General features: G+C 42.8%; 1 protein-coding gene across 2 annotated transcripts in view; it reads right to left on the bottom strand.

Annotated features, from left to right (window-relative positions):
* Positions 1 to 17,831, bottom strand: part of SLC2A9 (solute carrier family 2 member 9) — a 141,349-nt gene that overhangs the window by 75,846 nt on the left and 47,672 nt on the right. For both annotated transcript variants that reach the window (XR_011559592.1, XM_070757345.1), the window contains exon 4: positions 14,719 to 14,843. Coding sequence is in view for 1 of the 2 variants with exons in the window: in XM_070757345.1 (XP_070613446.1) it covers positions 14,719 to 14,843 (125 nt within the window). In the remaining variant the exon portion in view is untranslated. The remainder of the gene's footprint in view (positions 1 to 14,718; positions 14,844 to 17,831) is intronic.

Genomic DNA, 17,831 nt, shown 5'->3' on the forward strand with positions numbered 1-17,831 from the left:
TCAGGAACTGAGTATGATTAATCTAATGAAGACAAGGACTAAAGGTGACATGCTGGTAGTCTTTCAATATTTCAGGGGTTGTCAACCCAGGGCCAAAGCACTTGACAGTAGGACAAGATATAATGGATGAAAATGTATCATTGGATGAAAATGTATCAAGAAGAAATTCCACCTGGAATTAAGAAGAAATTTCCTAAAAATGAGAACAATTAATCAGTGGAACAGCTTTTCTCCAGAAGTTGAGAGTGCTCTGTCACTGGAGGTTTTTAAGAACAACTGAACAGCCATTTGTCTGGAATGGTATAGGGCAGTAAAGGGCCCTATACTGTTTGGCACTACCAGTGCGCTTCCTGAGACCGGCGTGGGCGCAGGTGCATCTGACGTGGGCACGCATGCATCGGTGCAAGATTTGGCTTCTGCTCATGCACCACAAGTGATATATTGTGCGAGGACACTCATGCGCATGACATTTCCACATATGCACAGTAGCAAAAAAACCACAGAAAATAGGTGAATCTCATGCGAGCATCCTCACGCGAGATTTTGCTTGCGGCACATGGTCAGAAGGGGGCTGACTGCTTGCCCTTTCCTCCCCCCAAACCCAAGCCATGCTCAGTAGCAGAATGAAAACTGGAGAAGCCTCAGAGCCAGGTCGCTGGGCCTTTCAAACCACGGAGCCGTTCCCTCCTGAGGATTCTCCTGAGGGCGAAAAAGCCTTTCCTTCAGGACTCAGCCCCAACTGGAATGAGGAGCCCAGTAGAGTAGATGACCCCATGGTGAGTGAACCCATCCATCCATTATTCATTAAAGCAAAGATTAAAGTAATGGCTATGGGGGAGGAGGAAGAAATATGGGCTCTGATTGATACAGGGTGCTTGATATGCCTTATCCGCAAAACAGTAGTAGAGAAATTAAAAATCCAAAGCAGACCTTTAGCCAAACCCATCCGTTTCCAACAAGTGGATGGCTCACTAGTAGGTGGAGTTCCAGCTACACTCCTGACGGAGTTAGTGGAGTTGCGAATAGGCCAACATGGTGAATTTCTAAGATTCATAGTCGCCTCCAGGATGTTGGAACCAGTCATATTGGGTCTGGCCAGGGTGGACAAATGGACCCCCACCATTAGGTGGGAGGATGGATATCACAAGCTCCACATTGTTCCTCCTCCTCCTCCTCCAGAGACTGGCAGAAGGAATTCCCCACTTCAGGAGGAACCAGATGCCCCCACACCCAGGTCTCCAAAAAGTGCCCCTTGAATACAAAGACTTAGAAAAAGTTTTGAGGAAGATTGCAATGAACTGCCCCCTCACAGACCAACAGACTGTGCAATAGCATTTGAACAAGGGGGAACTCTCCCAAAGCCTAGAACGTACACAATGTCACCAAAGGAATTGGAAGAGCTGAGAAAGTACATAGACACCAACCTAAAAGGAGGATTCATTCGGCCAGCTAATTCCAGAATAGCAGCCCCAGTTCTCTTTAAAGGAAAAAATATGGAGGGAGCCGTCTAGTGGTGGATTTTAGAAATTTAAATGCATTGTGTGTGCAGCACACTTACCCCCTCCCCCTTATGAAGGACTTACTCAATCATCTAGCCAAGGGGAAAATATTCAACAAACTGGATTTAAGAGAAGCTCATTACTACATCAGTATAAAGGAAGGAGATGAGTGGAAAACCGCTTTCAACTCCGAGTCTTCGGAGAGGGGCGGCATACAAATCTAAATAATTAATAAATAAAAATAATAAATAAATTGGGGAGTTTCCAATTCTATGTTTGGCCTGAAGGGAGCCCCAGCTGTGTTCATGTAGTACATAAACAAAGTCTTACATGGCCACCTTTACAATGGAGTTTTGGTGTATTTAGATGACATTCTTATCTACAGCCAGAATTTGTCTGATCATGTCAAATTGGTGAGAGAGTCTTGAAGAAACTTTTGGCTGCTAAGCTCTATGTAAAACTTTCCAAATGCGAATTTCATAAGATGTCAGTAGACTATTTGGGATACTGCATCTCAAAGGAAGGCATAGGAACCCCACTAAGGTGAAGGCTGTGATTGATTGGCAAGCTCCCTACACATGCAAACAATTACAGAGTTTCTTAGAATTTGCAAATTTCTATTGACAAGTTAATTCCAGCTTTCACTGAAGTTGCTTTGTCCCTAACTGAACTGCTAAAGATTGGGTCAATCCCTACCAAGCCCAAATCATCTTGGCCTATTGGGTGGACAATGGAATGCCGAAGGGCTCAAAAGGAGCAAATCCTGCAACACCCTAATCCAGACTGAAAGTTTGTGTTGTTACAAGACAATGACCCCCACCGAAAGGAGATGGGCCATATGGAAAAAGGAAGCTTTTGCTATATGTGTGGCACTGGAGACATGGAGGCATTTCCTAGAAGATGGAACAATTCCTTTCAAGGTGTGGACTGATCATAAGAACCTCAAGATATTAAAGACCCATCAGAAGCTTTCTCCTAAGCAAGTACGATGGGCCCAATACTTCAGATGTTTCAACTTCACACTGAAACATATCCCAGCTAGGAAGAATCTCTTTGCTGACGCTTTGTCACGAAAACCCCAGTATAAAAGCCAAAGAGAGGAAGAAAGCCATCCAATCATCCCATGCCTTCACCCACCTTCGGGAAGTAAAGATAAAGTTGAACCTGTCCACACCTGAGACCAAACTAGGAGACAACCCTCACCAAGGGAAAAGGAATGGGAGAATAAATTGAAGTCAGTGTTGCCAACTGACCAGTGGTTCAACAACCACAAGGAAATCCTAATACTGAGGGAAGGGTTGGTTTGGAAGGGAACCAAATTATATGTGCCTTCCTGTCTGAGATTAGAGATTCTCCAACAGAGTCATGACTCCAGACTAGGGGGCCACTTCAGGTTCCTGAAAACATTGCACCTGGCACAAAGGCAGTTCTGGTGGCCTAGGATGAGAGCAGAATTCAAAGATTATGTGAGGAGTTGCGCCACTTGTGCCACTAGGAAACATAGACCCGGAAAACTCCCAGGATTGCTGCAGCAAGTCGCCAACTCTAGCAGACCCTGGGAAGAAATAGTGATAGATTTCATTGTGGAATTCACGCTGCTAGCTATTGTGGGAGGGGGGATAGTGAAACTGATTCTTTGACAGCTGAAAAGGCTCTCCTTTTACCCCCGGTATCCCAGTAGGCAAAGGCAAACCGCAAACTTAAAGCTCTAGCAGTTACTGAGAACTCCAATGAAAACTAGGGAAACCTCCCAAGACCCCTTCCAATTCCCTCCAGCTGGTTTTTTTCCTTTTTTCTTTGTGATTTCGGGAGAGCACTGGAGGAAAGAGAGGAGGGAAGTAATGTCAAGCGGCTATAGAGAGACTCAACAAACAGAGTATAGGTCTCTCTTTGAGCACAGTGTCTTGATTACTGTGAAACATTTCGTCTAACATTTATTCCCCTCAGGGAAACTAACGAAATCTCTTTAATCTTAATTAAAGTATTAATTATTAATTAATTCTAATTAATCATCTATTAGAGATCTGTGATTCAGATTATCACCTTTTAGCAACCCTATAGGAATTTGTATAGTTAAAATAAAGACTACAAAAACTTCAGAAGAATACCAAAAAGAGCCACTGAGATTCTCAGGAATTGCTACAATTACTTTATAATCTATAAGGTTTTACAATTTGATATAATTGATTTCATAAGGTGAATTTAATCAATAAGTACTTATATGGGCAAATAATAATTAATAATTAAGATTTGCTAAGAACTATTATAATTTACAACTATAGTATTAGGAATCTATATAACCTGTTAGAATAATTTTACTGTGTATATTTTATAATTTAATAATTATAAGCTAAACTAGTAATTGGTGTCATTGATAGTGCTTGATATGTATTGCTTCTATTTATTAAATTTTTGATTGATAGATATAAGAGTCTCACTTTACCATATTTAAAGCTTATTATAAATTAATTGTTTAGTGAAATAATATACATTATTATTAAGATAATATAATCATTATTTTAGAAAAGAGCAGTTAGAAAGCAATCTAGTTTGCTGATTTAACTTTAAGTTTAAGGATTCATAGAATATACATTAAGGATTGTAATTCATTTTATATAATATTTTTTTTTATAATTTACTTACTTACTTACTGTAATTTACTTTAAATTGTCACCCATATTATTTTCCTTTACTTCTTCCTATCTTTGCCTCCTGCTCAAGGTTTAACAACTTCTTTCTTTCTTTCTTTCTTTCTTTCTTTCTTTCTTTCTTTCTTTCCTTCTTTCTTTCTTTTCTTTCTTTCTTTCTTATTGATTAACCCTATCCTACCCTACCCTACCTTACCTTACTCTATTCCAATCTATTCTAATCCAATCTATTCCAATCCATTCAATTCATTCTAATAGTATGAATTTTGGCATTAATCATTTGTAAATATATTCAAATCATTAATAATTTGAATATATTTACTTTTTTTTTAGGAGTGTGGTTTCTCTTTGTACAAGATAAATGTCTTCTTGTAGAAGAAAGATTTTACAATTAATGATTGATTAACCCCGAATTGTTATTTAGTGTTCTATTGAGATAGTAATGATTTTAACTTATGGAATATGTTTTAAATGGAAAATCTGAATATTTATCATATGGAGTTTTGATTTAAGCAATTGTTTTGAAATAATGTATGAAATCCCAATTATTAAGAAAATTATAATGATATTGTAATGAAGATGAAGATAACAGGTTTGATTACATACCTAAAGATATTTTTAGAGGTTTTTGGTTATACCGTGTTTCCCCGATAGTAAGGCAGTGTCTTACTATCTTTTTACCCCCAAAAGCCCCACTGTGTCTTACTTTGGGGGTATGTCTTACATTGTCCTGGGCACCCGGGGCCGGCTCGTCTTCGGGCTTCGGCCCGGGCGAGGCCTCTTCTCCTCCGGGCGGGCGGCGTTAGGCGGCGTTGCGCGGCGTCGGGCCTGGCCTCCATCCCTCCTGCGCCGCGGCGGGGCCGGTCCGCGATGCGCGTCCTGGGGGCGCCCGGCTGGCCGGCTCCGGAGGCTGCAGCTCCTCCCGCTGCTGCCCAACACCGAGAATGCCCCGCGCCCAGGCAGGCAGGCAGCCCCAGGCGCGGCGGGGAGAGCAAAGGCGGCTTCGGCCCGGGCGAGGCCTCTTCTCCTCCGGGCGGGCGGCGTTGCGCGGCAGGCGCGGCTGCCTGGAGGAGAAGAGGCCTCGCCCGGGCCGAAGCCGCCTTTGCTCTCCCCGCCGCGCCTGGGGCTGCCTGCTCTCCCCGCCGCGCCGAAGCCGCCTTTGGTCTCCCCGCCGCACCTGGGGCTGCCTGCCTGCCTGCTGCCGTAGCCGGGCTGGTCGCGGGGCATCCTCGGCATTGGGCAGCAGGCAGGCAGGCAGCCCCAGGCGCGGCGGGGAGACCAAAGGCGGCTTCGGCCCGGGCGAGGCCTCTTCTCCTCCGGGCGGGCGGCGTTAGGCGGCGTTGCGCGGCAGGCGCGGCTGCCTGGAGAAGAGGCCTCGCCCGGGCCGAAGCCGCCTTTGCTCTCCCCGCCGCGCCTGGGGCTGCCTGCCTGCCTGCTGCCCAATGCCGAGGATGCCCCGCACCCAGCCCGGCTACGGCAGCAGGCAGGCAGGCAGCCCCAGGCGCGGCAGGGAGAGCAAAGGCGGCGGCGGGAGTAGCGGACGCCTCCCTCGCTTTTAGTACCGTGTTTCCCCGAAAGTAAGACATATGTCTTACTTTCGGGGTATGACTTATATTAGCCGACCCCCCTGAAACCCCCCATATGTCTTACAATCGGGGGGGTCTTACTATCGGGGAAACACGGTAATAAAAGAAGGAATTAAAAAAGGTTACAAAAGGGGATCATATAACCCCTGGACACTGCAACTATCATAAATATGAATGAGTTGCTAAGCATCTGAACTTTGATCATGTGAGGATTCTGCAATAGACTTAAGTGTGAAAAACAGTCATAAATTACTTTTTTCTGTGCAGTTGTAACTTTGAACAGTCACTAAATGAACTGTTATAAGTCATATTGTAAAAGTGGGGCAAGTTTATATAAAGTGTGCTGGAAGAAGGGAGAGATAGAGAGGGAGAGGGGGAGAGAACCATAGAGAAATGTAGAAAGGAGGAAAGATACAGAAAGAGGGGGAGAGAGAGGGGGGAGAGAGAGAGAAACAGAGGGGGAGAAAGAGAAATAGATAGAAGGGGAGAGAGAAAGGGGTTTTGTGGTTCCCAATACTCTGTCCTAATGATTGGCTTGGTAGGCGTGGCTGGGGAGGTTTCATGTGACTGGGTGGGAATGAGTGGTGTTGAGTTGCCACGTCCACTCAGGTTTTGTGGCTCCCGGTGGTTTTTTTCTGTGGGAAACGGGTCCAAATGGCTCTTTGAATATTTAGGTTTGCCTATCCCTGCCCTAGTGGAACAATACCTCAGATGTTATGTGAGTTACCAGCAAAACAATTGGGCTGAACTGCTGCCATTTGCAGAAGTAGCATACAACAACTCTGTACAAAGCAGTACGGGACTAACTCCTTTCCAGATCACCAGTGGACAAGATTTCATTCCCATGCCAGAACTACCTACAGAACCTCCCTCATTCATCCTGTTGGCAGAGTGGATGGAGAAACTAAAGAGATGATGGGAGGACACCAAGAAGGGGCTGGTGGAGGCAGTGCAAGCCTACAAGAAACAAACAGACAAACACTGATCTCCCTAACCCCCTTTTAGAGTGAAATATAAGGTTTTCCTGTCAACCAAATGCATTCGGTTAAAGCTGCCTAGGTCCTAAATTTCTAGACCCTTTCCCAATTGTGAAAGTAATCAACCTGGTCACGGTGCAGCTTGCATTGCCTAGAATCCTAGGGAGGATCTACCCTGCATTTCACTGCAGCCTGCTTAAGCCAGTGATTGGGTCCAACATTAGGCCATGTACACAGTCGCCTCCCCCCCCTGTAGTAATACACAGAACTATGAATTTGAGTAAGAAAAGGAGGAGAAAGGAGGGAAAAGGCCATTCTCCAATCAGTTTGAATTTACAGAGGCTGGGGAAAGAGCAACTGGCTGAGAACTGTGGATTTGAGTAAGAAAAGAAGGAAAAAGGAGGGGAAAGGGTAGGGGGAGTTCTTGTAGTGAGCAATTCAATTATTAGAAATATAGAGAGATGGGTTTGCGATGGAAGTATTGACCACATGGTAAACTGCCTGCCGGGTGCAAAGGTTGCGGACATTAGGTTGCTAGGTAGGTAGAAAATTAAAGTCCAGGACCCCCAAGGTTGCATTCTCAGAAATGCTACCTGTTCCATGCACAGGGCCAGCTAGAGAGGCAGAGCTGAGGAGCTTCAATGTGTGGATGAGGCAGTGATGTCAAGAGGAAGGTTTTAGATTCATTAGGAACATTTTGGGACAAGCCCCACCTGTACAAAAGGGACGAGTTACACTTGAACCATAATGGAACCAGACTGCTGGCGATTACTATTAAAAAGGTTTCAGAGCAGCTTTTAAACTGATCTGTAGGGGCAAGTTGACAGGAACTGGGCAGCTTCTGGTTCGAGAAGGCACACTGCCAAATATGGAGGGTGGAAGTTATGCACACATTGGTTAGTCAACAGGAAAACTAAATTTTAATAGTCAACAGAAGGACATGGTAGACCATCTATAAGTTCTACAGTCAAAATCTACAATCAAAGTTGAAAGTGCACCAGAAAATTACATATAAATGTCTGTACACGAATGCTAGAAGCCTTCGAGCAAAAATACGGGAAATAGGGAGCTTTTGAGGAGCATATAGCAAAGAATATTTAAAATAATAACAAAACCTTTTTTAAGTACATCAGAAGCAGGAACCCAACCAGAAAAACAGTTGGGTCACACAATGACAATTGTCAGAAAGGGATAATCAGAGAAGGCAAAGAGATTGCTGAGAGGATAAATGACTTCTTTGCCTCCGTTTTCACTGAGGAGGATAGAGAGCATTTGCCTGCCACTGAATTAGTTTTCCCATGGAGTGAATTAGAAGAATTAAACCAGATACCTAAAATAAATAAAATAATTTCTAAATTTATCTGGTGCAATAAAAAACCAAGAATAAACATGAAAGCCCTACAAGATTTAAGAACAAGAGGAGGATTCGGTTTACCCAACTTAGAAATATACCACCAAGCCACTAAATTACTGTGGATTAAAGAATGGGTCAACCTTGAAAATCCTAGAATTCTAACAATAGAAGGCCACGATATAAATGAAGGATGGCACGCACATTTGTGGGAAAAAGAACATTCAAAACATTCTCAGTTTAAACAACACCAAATTCGGAATACACTATTGACAGACTGGCGGAAAGTCAGGAAAAAACACTATAATGAAATAGCCAGATGGCTATCCACTCTAGAAGCTCAAATTCATCCAAATATAATAAGCCAAGAACAAAAAATAACCTACGAAGTCCTATTAAATACTAAAGGAAGTCTTAAAACTAGAGAAAGACTTAAAGAGGAAGGCATAGTAATAGATTGGCTTCCATATTACCAAATTCAAAGTAGATATAAAAGGGACTTGGTAAAATTTGGAATATGTAATAAACAAAATGAAATAGACAAAATATTGACAGGATCTGACAAAAAATGTATAACCAAAATGTATATTTATCTATTAAACTATGAAAACGTCGAAGAAATTGTTAAACCTAACATGATATCTTGGATGACTAACTTTGGATATGCAATTCAGCTAGAAGACTGGGAAAAACTATGGTCAGTTAATTATAAGATGACTTTGTCAACACCATATAAAGAAAATCTTTATAAAATGTTCTTCCGATGGCATTATGCGCCAGCGCGCCTAGCCAAAATGAATGTAAACATTAGTAACAAATGTTGGAAGTGTAAAAAAGAAGTGGGAACATACTACCACATATGGTGGCAATGTAACTAATTTGGATTCAAATTAGGGCATGGATGGAAGAAATATTGGGCTATAAAATTGAAATAAAACCGGAAATGTATTTATTAGGCATAATTAGAGGCAAACATAGCAAAGAAAATTACTACTTAATAAATCACTTACTTACTGCTGCAAGATTAGCATATGCACAAGTCTGGAAACAAGATAAGATTCCAAACAAAGAAACGGTAATTAAAAAAATATTAGACTGCGCCAAATTTAGCAAATTAACATATGAAATTCAAAACCAACAAAATAAGGACTATTACAAAGTGTGGGAAAAAATTTACAACTGGGTGGAAATTAAGAAAAAGGTATAGTAAATAGAATTGTTAAAAAATAAATTTTGTAAATATATCAAGTGTATATGTTTAATGTTGTATTGTTTGATGTCTAAATGTTTGTAAGTCATATAAAATAAATAAAAATATTAAAAAATAAAATAAAATAAAATAAACCAGATAGAGATAAACAAGGAAGATGTTCTTGCATGCCTCTCTAAACTAAATGTCAACAAATCACCGAGTCCAGATGGCATCCACCCTCACTCAAGTGTGAAATTGCTAAACTTCTAGCTAAATATATATAATCTTTCTCTAAGATCAGGCACTGTACCTGAGGATTGGAGGGAGGCAAATGTAACCCCAATCTTCAAGAAAGGATCCAGAGGTGATCCAGGAAACTATAGACCAGTCAGTTCCAGATAAAGTGATGGAAACCATTATTAAAGATAAAATTACTGGGCACATAGAAAAACAGGTATCACTGAAAGAAAATCAACATGGTTTCTGCAAAGGCAAATCATGTCTTACTAACTTGTTAGAATTATTTGAGGGTGTAAATAAACACATAGATAAAGAGGACCCAGTTGATATTATATATCTTGACTTTCAAAAGGCTTTTGACAAAGTTCCTCATCAAAGGCTCCTAAAAAAGCTCTTCAGCCATGGAATTAGAGGACAGGTCTTGTCCTGGATTGGTAACTGGCTCAATTGTAGGAAGCAAAGTGTGGTAATAAATGGACAATTCTCTGGATGGAAAGAAGTGAGAAGTGGTGTACCCCAAGGTTCAGTTTGGGGACCTTTACTTTTTTAATTATTCATAAATGATCTGGATGTACAAGTAAATAGTGAGGTAGCAAAGTTTGCTGACACTAAATTGTTCTGGATAGTGAAAAGTGAAATTGATTGTCGGGAGCTCCAGAAGCATCTCTCGAAATTGAGTGAATGGGCAACAAAGTGGCAAATGCATTTTAACCTAAACAAGTGCAAAGTTATGCACATTGGGGCAAAGAACCCCAATTATACCTACCAACTGATGGGGACCAAACTTTCTGAGACAACCCAAGAAAGGGATCTTGGGGTTTTAGTGGACGGCGCAATGAAGATGTCAACCCAGTGCACAGCAGCAGTAAAAAAAAAAAAATCAAATTACATGCTTAGCATGATTAAGAAGGGAATCGAAAATAAGTCAGTAAGCGTTGTATTGCCTCTGTACAAATCAATGGTGAGACCACACTTGGAGCACTATGTACAGTTCTGGTCACCGCACCTCAAGAAGGATATAATGGAACTGAAAAAGGTGCAAAAAAGGGCAACAAGAATGATCAAGGGAATGGAGCATCTCCCATATGAAACCAGGTTGCAACGCTTTGGTCTCTTCAGCCTTGAAAGATGGCGTTTAAGGGGTGACTTGATCAATCTGTATAAAATCATGCATGGGATAGAAAAGGTGGCTAGAGAAAAATTCTTTTCTCTATCACACAATACTAGGACAAGGGGGCACTCCCTAAAGCTCATAGGTAAGAAAGTGAGGACAAATCAAGGGAAATATTTCTTAACCCAGAGGGTCGTTGGTTTATGGAATTCACTTCCAGAAGAGGATGTGACAGCTGTCAGCCTTGATAGCTTCAAGGCAGGATTAGACAGATTCATGGATGCCAAGTGAATCACTGGTTACTGAAACTGATGTCCACGTGCCGCCTCTATATTGATTGAGGCAGACAGGATTCCCTTGAGTACCATTTGTTGGGGTCGAGGAAAAGGGAGTGTCTTGCCTTCTCTTTCTGCTCAAGATCCCCATGGACAATTGGTGGGCCACTGTGTGACACAGAATGCTGGACTCAATGGGGTTTGGCCTGATTCAGCACTGCTCTTCTTATATTTTTATGTTCTTAGCCACACACATGGAAAACAAACCAACCACACACTTGGAAGACTTACCAACCACGCACATGGAAGACAGACCATGTGCGTTCTATGTACACACTTCTGCCCTCAAACCTCCTAAACATTACATGCAACAAATGTAAATTAATCTAACTAATTGAGGAAAAAAATAGAAAACCTAGAGAAAAACCTAAAAACCTTGAAGCACAAACATCAAAACAAGAAAGACCAACAAACTCCTAGTAGAACCAACACCTCAGAGGAGCAAAACAGAATCAACTCCCCAGAGCAGGGGTCCCCAAACGTTTTACACAGGGGGCCAGTTCACTGTCCCTCAGACTGTTGGAGGGCCGGACTATAAAAAAACCCCCTATGAACAAATCCCTATGCACACTGCACATACCTTATTTTAAAGTAAAAAACAAAATGGGAATGTACTATTTAGAGGGAGGGAAGAAGTCTGAAATTCATATATGTTTATGTTTTGTTTTTAATTTTCTTTTGTTAACATCTGATTGTAGGTTTTCTTGGCTTATAGAAAAATGTATAAAGAGAGAAGGAAGCACGCACTTTGGCATAATGGTTAATAAGTTAGAGTTATAATTGGTGTACTTTTTGAAGGAACATTAAGGAGGGAAGTTAATTAAAAGAAAATGAATGTAACTGGATGATAAAAGTAGGGAAAAAAACTTTTGCAACTTTTTTGATGATTGATATTAGTTACTAACAAAATACCACATTTTATTCATACAAAATTAGATGGAACACTGTGTTGTGTCACTTACCCGTGGGCCGGATAAATGGCCATAGTTTGGGGACCACTGCCTCAGAGGATGAAAAAGACACATGTCACACAAGGAAGGAAAAACAAACCAAATACAAAACTGCTACCAATTGCAACCCACCTCTCCCAACCCCACTGCAACAAATACCTGGGACTACTAACACAAGAGAACCCAGAGATACCGTGTTTCCCCGATAGTAAGGCAGTGTCTTATTTTCTTTTTACCCCCAAAAGCCCCACTGTGTCTTACTTTGGGGGTATGTCTTATATTGTCCCGGGCACCGGGGTCGGCTCATCTTCGGGCAGCCTGGTGCCAGCTTTCTCTTTCCGCGGTGGCGGCGGCAGGCTCCGGAGGGAGCTCGGGTGGTGGCGAGAAGACGGGATTCCGGGTGCCGAGCGCCACCTGCCCGCCATTCACGCCAAGGACAGGCAGCCCCAGTTCCAGCGCCTCGGCCTGCTCGCCCAGCGGGGAGAGCAAAGGCGGCGGCGGGAGTAGCGGAGGCGAGGCGGAGAAGAAAGAAGCGGCGGATAGCTGGCGAGGTGCCGGCTAGAGGGCTGGACCCCGCCGCTTTGCTGGGGTCGAGCGCCACGCCCGGCGGCAGGAACTGCGGGGGGTAGCCGGCGTGCGCTCCGGCTAACGAGCCCTTGCCGCAGCTATCCGCTTCTTCTTTCTTCTCCGCCTCGCCTCCACTACTCCCGCCGCCGCCTTTGCCTCTTGCCCGGCGGGGAGAAGTACAGAAGGGCCGGGTGTGCCACGTAGACGGCAAAGAGCCCCACTGCCAGCCCCGTCAGCAAGCTGCGCCTCGGCAGCATCGCTCCCCAAGACTAGCACCGCGGCCGCCACCGGCATCGACCACCCCGCCACGGAGAGCAGCGTACGACACCGAGCGCTCCGAATCCCGGGGCCGTTGCCCGAGACAAGCGCGATCACCTCCCCGGCCGCTTCGCTTCTTCGGATCTCCCTTCTTTCGACAACGGAAACGGAGGCGGGCCGCGCGGAGAGTGCTGGGAAATGTAGTCTCTTAGAGAACAACGGCATATCATGGTGAACGCGTGCAGGAGTAAGCTGGCTGCAACGCGAGCGCTAGAAGTACATCAGCAAGGTAACAGGAATGCTAATCTTAACAAGCTACCGTGTTTCCCCGAAAGTAAGACATATGTCTTACTTTCGGGGTATGGCTTAAATTAGCTGACCCCCCTGAAACCCCCCATATGTCTTACAATCGGGGGGGTCTTACTATCGGGGAAACACGGTAACTGACAAAGAATCACCAGAAAGAAAGCACAATAAAACAGCACTACCAGATGCCATCACCACAACAAAAAAAAGACCCCCCACACCAATCCAATCAAAAATAAAAGGAGAGTGCTGGTGATTGGTGATTCAATTCTCAGGGGAACTGAACCTACCATCTGCAGACTGGACAATCAAACCAGAGAGGTGTGCTGCCTCCCTGGAGCTAAAATCTCAGACATAACCTAACAAAATAATAAAACCCACGAATTACTACGCCCTGCTGCAGCAGAGAAAGCCAACACTATAGTGGAATAGTACCTCAGATATTACGTGGACTACCAACAGGACAACTGGGCGGAATTGCTGCCTTTTGCAGAAATGGCTTATAACAACGCTGTCCATAGCAGTACAAGACTAACCCCTTTCCAGGTCACCAGTAGCCAGGATTTTGTTCCTATGCTAAGTTACATACAGAACTTCCCTCTTTGATGTCCCTAACCGAGTGGCTGGAGAAGCTAAAAAAAGGGTGGGAAGACAACAAGGCATTTGTTGAAGAAGCAGAAGCCTACAAGAAACAAGCTGACAAACATTGGTCGCTCCAACCTCCTTTTAGAGTGGGGGACAAAGTCTTCTTATCACCCAAACATTTAATTGAGAATGCCTAGCAAAAAGCTAGGAACCAAAATTTTGGGCCTTTTCCCAATAGTGAAAGTGATAAACCCAGTCACAGTGCAACTTGCATTACCTAGAATTCTAGGGAAAATTAACTCTATATTTCATTGCAGCTTGCTTAAGCCAATAAATGGGTCCAATATACCCAATCACCACCTCCCCCAGTAATAATACAGGGGGAGATGCACTATGAAGTGAAAAAATTTTTAGACTGACGTATATTTAGAGGTCAATTACAATATTTAATTCATTAGGTTAAAAGCTGGAATGTAAAAGCTGGCAAACAGATAAACAGTTCCACGAAAAATGCCCAAACAAACCAAAGGGATACCCTGGGGGGAGAGAGGGGGTTGAAGATTATATTAACCCCCTGTGTTCTCTCCTTTTGCAGGACACAAGTTTGTCTTGGGAGGGGGGGGGGTGTCATTGTTTTGAATTAGAAACTTTGGCCTGCCACAAGTAGAATAGTACCAATTAGACTGATAGATCCTTATAGAAATGGCTAGTTTATATTATTTATTATATATTATTATTGTTATTATCGTTATCATCATCATCATCATTATTTATTAGACTTGTATGCCGCCCCTCTCCTTTTATGAAAAAAAATGTAATTTGATGTTAATGCCTTATTTTACTGCAATACAGTCGGAAGTCAATGCTTCTTTTTCTTAATCCTTCCTCAATTTTCTCTCCCCTTCCTCCCCATTATTTTGATATTTTCTTTTGTATTTTGTATCTTATTTTATCTTATAACTCAATAAAAATGACAATGAGAAAAAAATACAACAAAACATTTTTAAAAATTCAGCCTATTTTTCCAGGTTCAGTTGAGACATTAAAATACTAGAGTGCAGGGACTGCAGAACATTCACTAAATATCAGTATCTTGCACTAATTAAATCATACCTCCATTAATGCCCATCATGAATCGGCCCAAAACAATCATTTCCAAGATTCCTGCCAGCAGTGAGAAGGCCATTAACAATGCAGCCACGATGGCAAATATATTATTTAGCAGCAGTGTTCGCTTTCTGAAAAGAAACAAATTACTTATTGCCAGATAAACAGTTTTTCAGAAAAATAATTTTAAAAGTTGTCACAACAGATAGAGTAAAGCAAAAGTATGCCCATAATGCCAAAATTAAGTATATATAAATATACTTCAAACTGCTTAGGAGAAGGCAGTGGAAAACAGACAAACTTAAAATCCATGGATAGAAAGGATAAAGATAGTTAAAAATCATGGATAAAAAATACTTGTCAACTCAATTGTCGATTAGAGTATCTATCAAAACATTGACAATACTGTAGATCAAATGAGCCTGACTGAAACTCTCTTGCCAGGGACTGTGCAGGTTTCAGAATAACAGTTGTAAGGGATGTTGGAAGTCTTCTATGGGGGTAGAGGATGCAGTGCAGACTATCCCCCAAGTCCCACTTTTTGTCAAAGTAAATCCCTGGTGCTGCGCTGCAATGGACAGTGCAGTTTTTGTCTGAAGGTGGAGGAGGAGCAGGGAGAAGAACGCTGGAAAGTGGTTGAGTGAGAATGCCCCACTGGCTAGGCACTGAAGCACACCACCAGAAGCCCTGGTATAATTCTATTTATTTATTATTTTATTTATTTATTTTGTCCAATACACAACAATACACAATGAAGGTTATAGAGGTTATACTCAAGTAAAGTATATTAGAGAAAGAATAGAAGTGAAAATTTATTTTATTTTTATTTATTTATTTATTTTGTCCAATACACAATTAGGGTTTTAGTGGGTATATATCTATATACACATAGTAAAATACATGATGAAGGTTATAGAGGAGATACTCATAGTAAAATATATCTAAGAAATAATAGAAAAGAAGGTATAGTAATAGAACATATCAATGAAAGAATAGAAGAAGAGATATAGGAATAGAAGAAAGGTATAGGAGATATAGGAGAGCAATAGGACAGGGGACGGAAGGCACTCTAGTGCACTTGTACTCACCCCTTACTGACTTCTTAGGAATCTGGATAGGTCAACAGTAGATAATCTAAGGGTAAAGTGTTGGGGGTTTGGAGATGACACTATGGAGTCCGGTAATGAGTCCCACGCTTCGACAACTCGGTTACTGAAGTCATATTTTTTACAGTCAAGTTTGGAGCGGTTAATATTAAGTTTAAATCTGTTGTGTCTCTTGCGTTGTTGTGGTTGAAGCTGAAGTAGTCACCGACAGGCAGGACGTTGCAGCATATGATCTTGTGGGCAATACTTAGATCTTATTTAAGGCTTCTTAGTTCTAGGCTTTCTAGGCCCAGGATTGAAAGTCTAGTCTCGTAGGGTATTCTATTTCGAGTGGAGGAGTGAAGGGCTCTTCTGGTGAAGTATCTTTGGACATTTTCAAGGGTGTTAATGTCTGAGATGCGATATGGGTTCCAAACAGATGAGCTGTATTCGAGGATGGATCTGGTGAAAGTTTTGTAAGCTCTGGTAAGTAGTGAGAGATTGCCAGAGCAGAAGCTACGTAGGATTAGCTTTACAACTCTTGAAGCCTTTTTGGTTATGTTGTTGCAGTGGGCTTTGGCACTTAAATCTTTTGTTATTAGTATACCGAGGTCTTTAACCGAGTGGGGATTATCTGTGATAATTTGATTATTCAGTTCGTATTTGGAGTTCAGATTCTTCTTCCCAATGTGTAGGACAGAGCATTTGCTAGTTGAGATTTGGAGTTGCCATGTGTTAGACCACTCAGAAACAGCGTCAAGGTCTTTTTGGAGAATAATTTAGGAATAGAATACTGTATATCAATTAGAGAATAGAAGGATATTATGAGAGTAGTATAAGAGGATTAGAATAGAAGAATAGCAGATATAGTGTATGAGATATAGGAGAGACAATAGGACAGGGGATTTGCATTTGCTAGTTGAGATTTGGAGTTTCCATGTGTTAGACCACTCAGAAACAGAGTTCAGGTCTTTTTGGAGAGTAGTTGTGTTATCGGTGGTGTTGAAGAATTTTACATTGTCGGCGAAGAGGACATAGTTGCTTGTGATGTAATCGCAAAGGTAATTGATGTAGAGAATGAAGAGCGTTGGTCCCAGTACACTATCTTGGGGAACACCGCTTTTAACTGGGACGGGGATGGATATGATGCTTCCTATTTTGACCACTTGTTGTCTGTTTGACAGGAATGCTGTAATCCAGCTGTGGAGGGATCCTGAGATGCCATAGGATTTGAGTTTTAGGAGTAGTTTGTCGTGGACCACTGAATCAAAGGTTTTGCAGAAGTCTATATAAATTGCATCTATAGATTTCCTTTGATCTAGATGAAGTGGACAAGGCCATTGGAGCTGTGAGTTCCGCCACCTGTTTACTGGATCCGTGTCCCTCTTGGCTGGTTTCGGCCAGTCGAGGGGTGACACGGAGCTGGGTCCAGGAGATTGTCAACGCCTCCTTGGGGAGGGGGTCCTTTCCGCCACTTTATAAGGAGGCGGTTGTGCGCCCCCTCCTCAAGAAGCCTTCCCTGGACCCAGCCGTGCTTAATAACTACCGTCCAGTCTCCAACCTTCCCTTCATGGGGAAGGTTGTCGAGAAGGTGGTGGCACTTCAACTCCAGCGGTCCTTGGATGAAGCCGATTATCTAGGTCCTCAGCAGTCTGGATTCAGGCCCGGCTACAGCACGGAAACTGCTTTGGTCGCATTGATGGATGATCTCTGGCGGGCCCGGGACAGGGGCTTTTCCTCTGTGTCCTGGTGCTCCTTGACCTCTCAGCGGCTTTCGATACCATCGACCATGGTATCCTTCTGCGCCGGCTGGAGGGGTTGGGAGTGGGAGGCACTGTTCTTCAGTGGTTCTCCTCCTACCTCTCCGGTCGGTCGCAGTCGGTGTTAGTGGGGGGTCAGAGGTCGACCCTGAGGTTTCTCCCTTGTGGGGTGCCTCAGGGGTTGGTCCTCTCCCCCCTGCTATTTAATATCTACATGAAACCGCTGGGTGAGATCATCCAAGGGCATGGGGTGAGGTATCATCAATATGCCGAT

Source organism: Erythrolamprus reginae, chromosome 7 (genome assembly GCF_031021105.1).
Source record: "Erythrolamprus reginae isolate rEryReg1 chromosome 7, rEryReg1.hap1, whole genome shotgun sequence".
Classification (NCBI taxonomy): domain Eukaryota; kingdom Metazoa; phylum Chordata; class Lepidosauria; order Squamata; family Dipsadidae; genus Erythrolamprus; species Erythrolamprus reginae.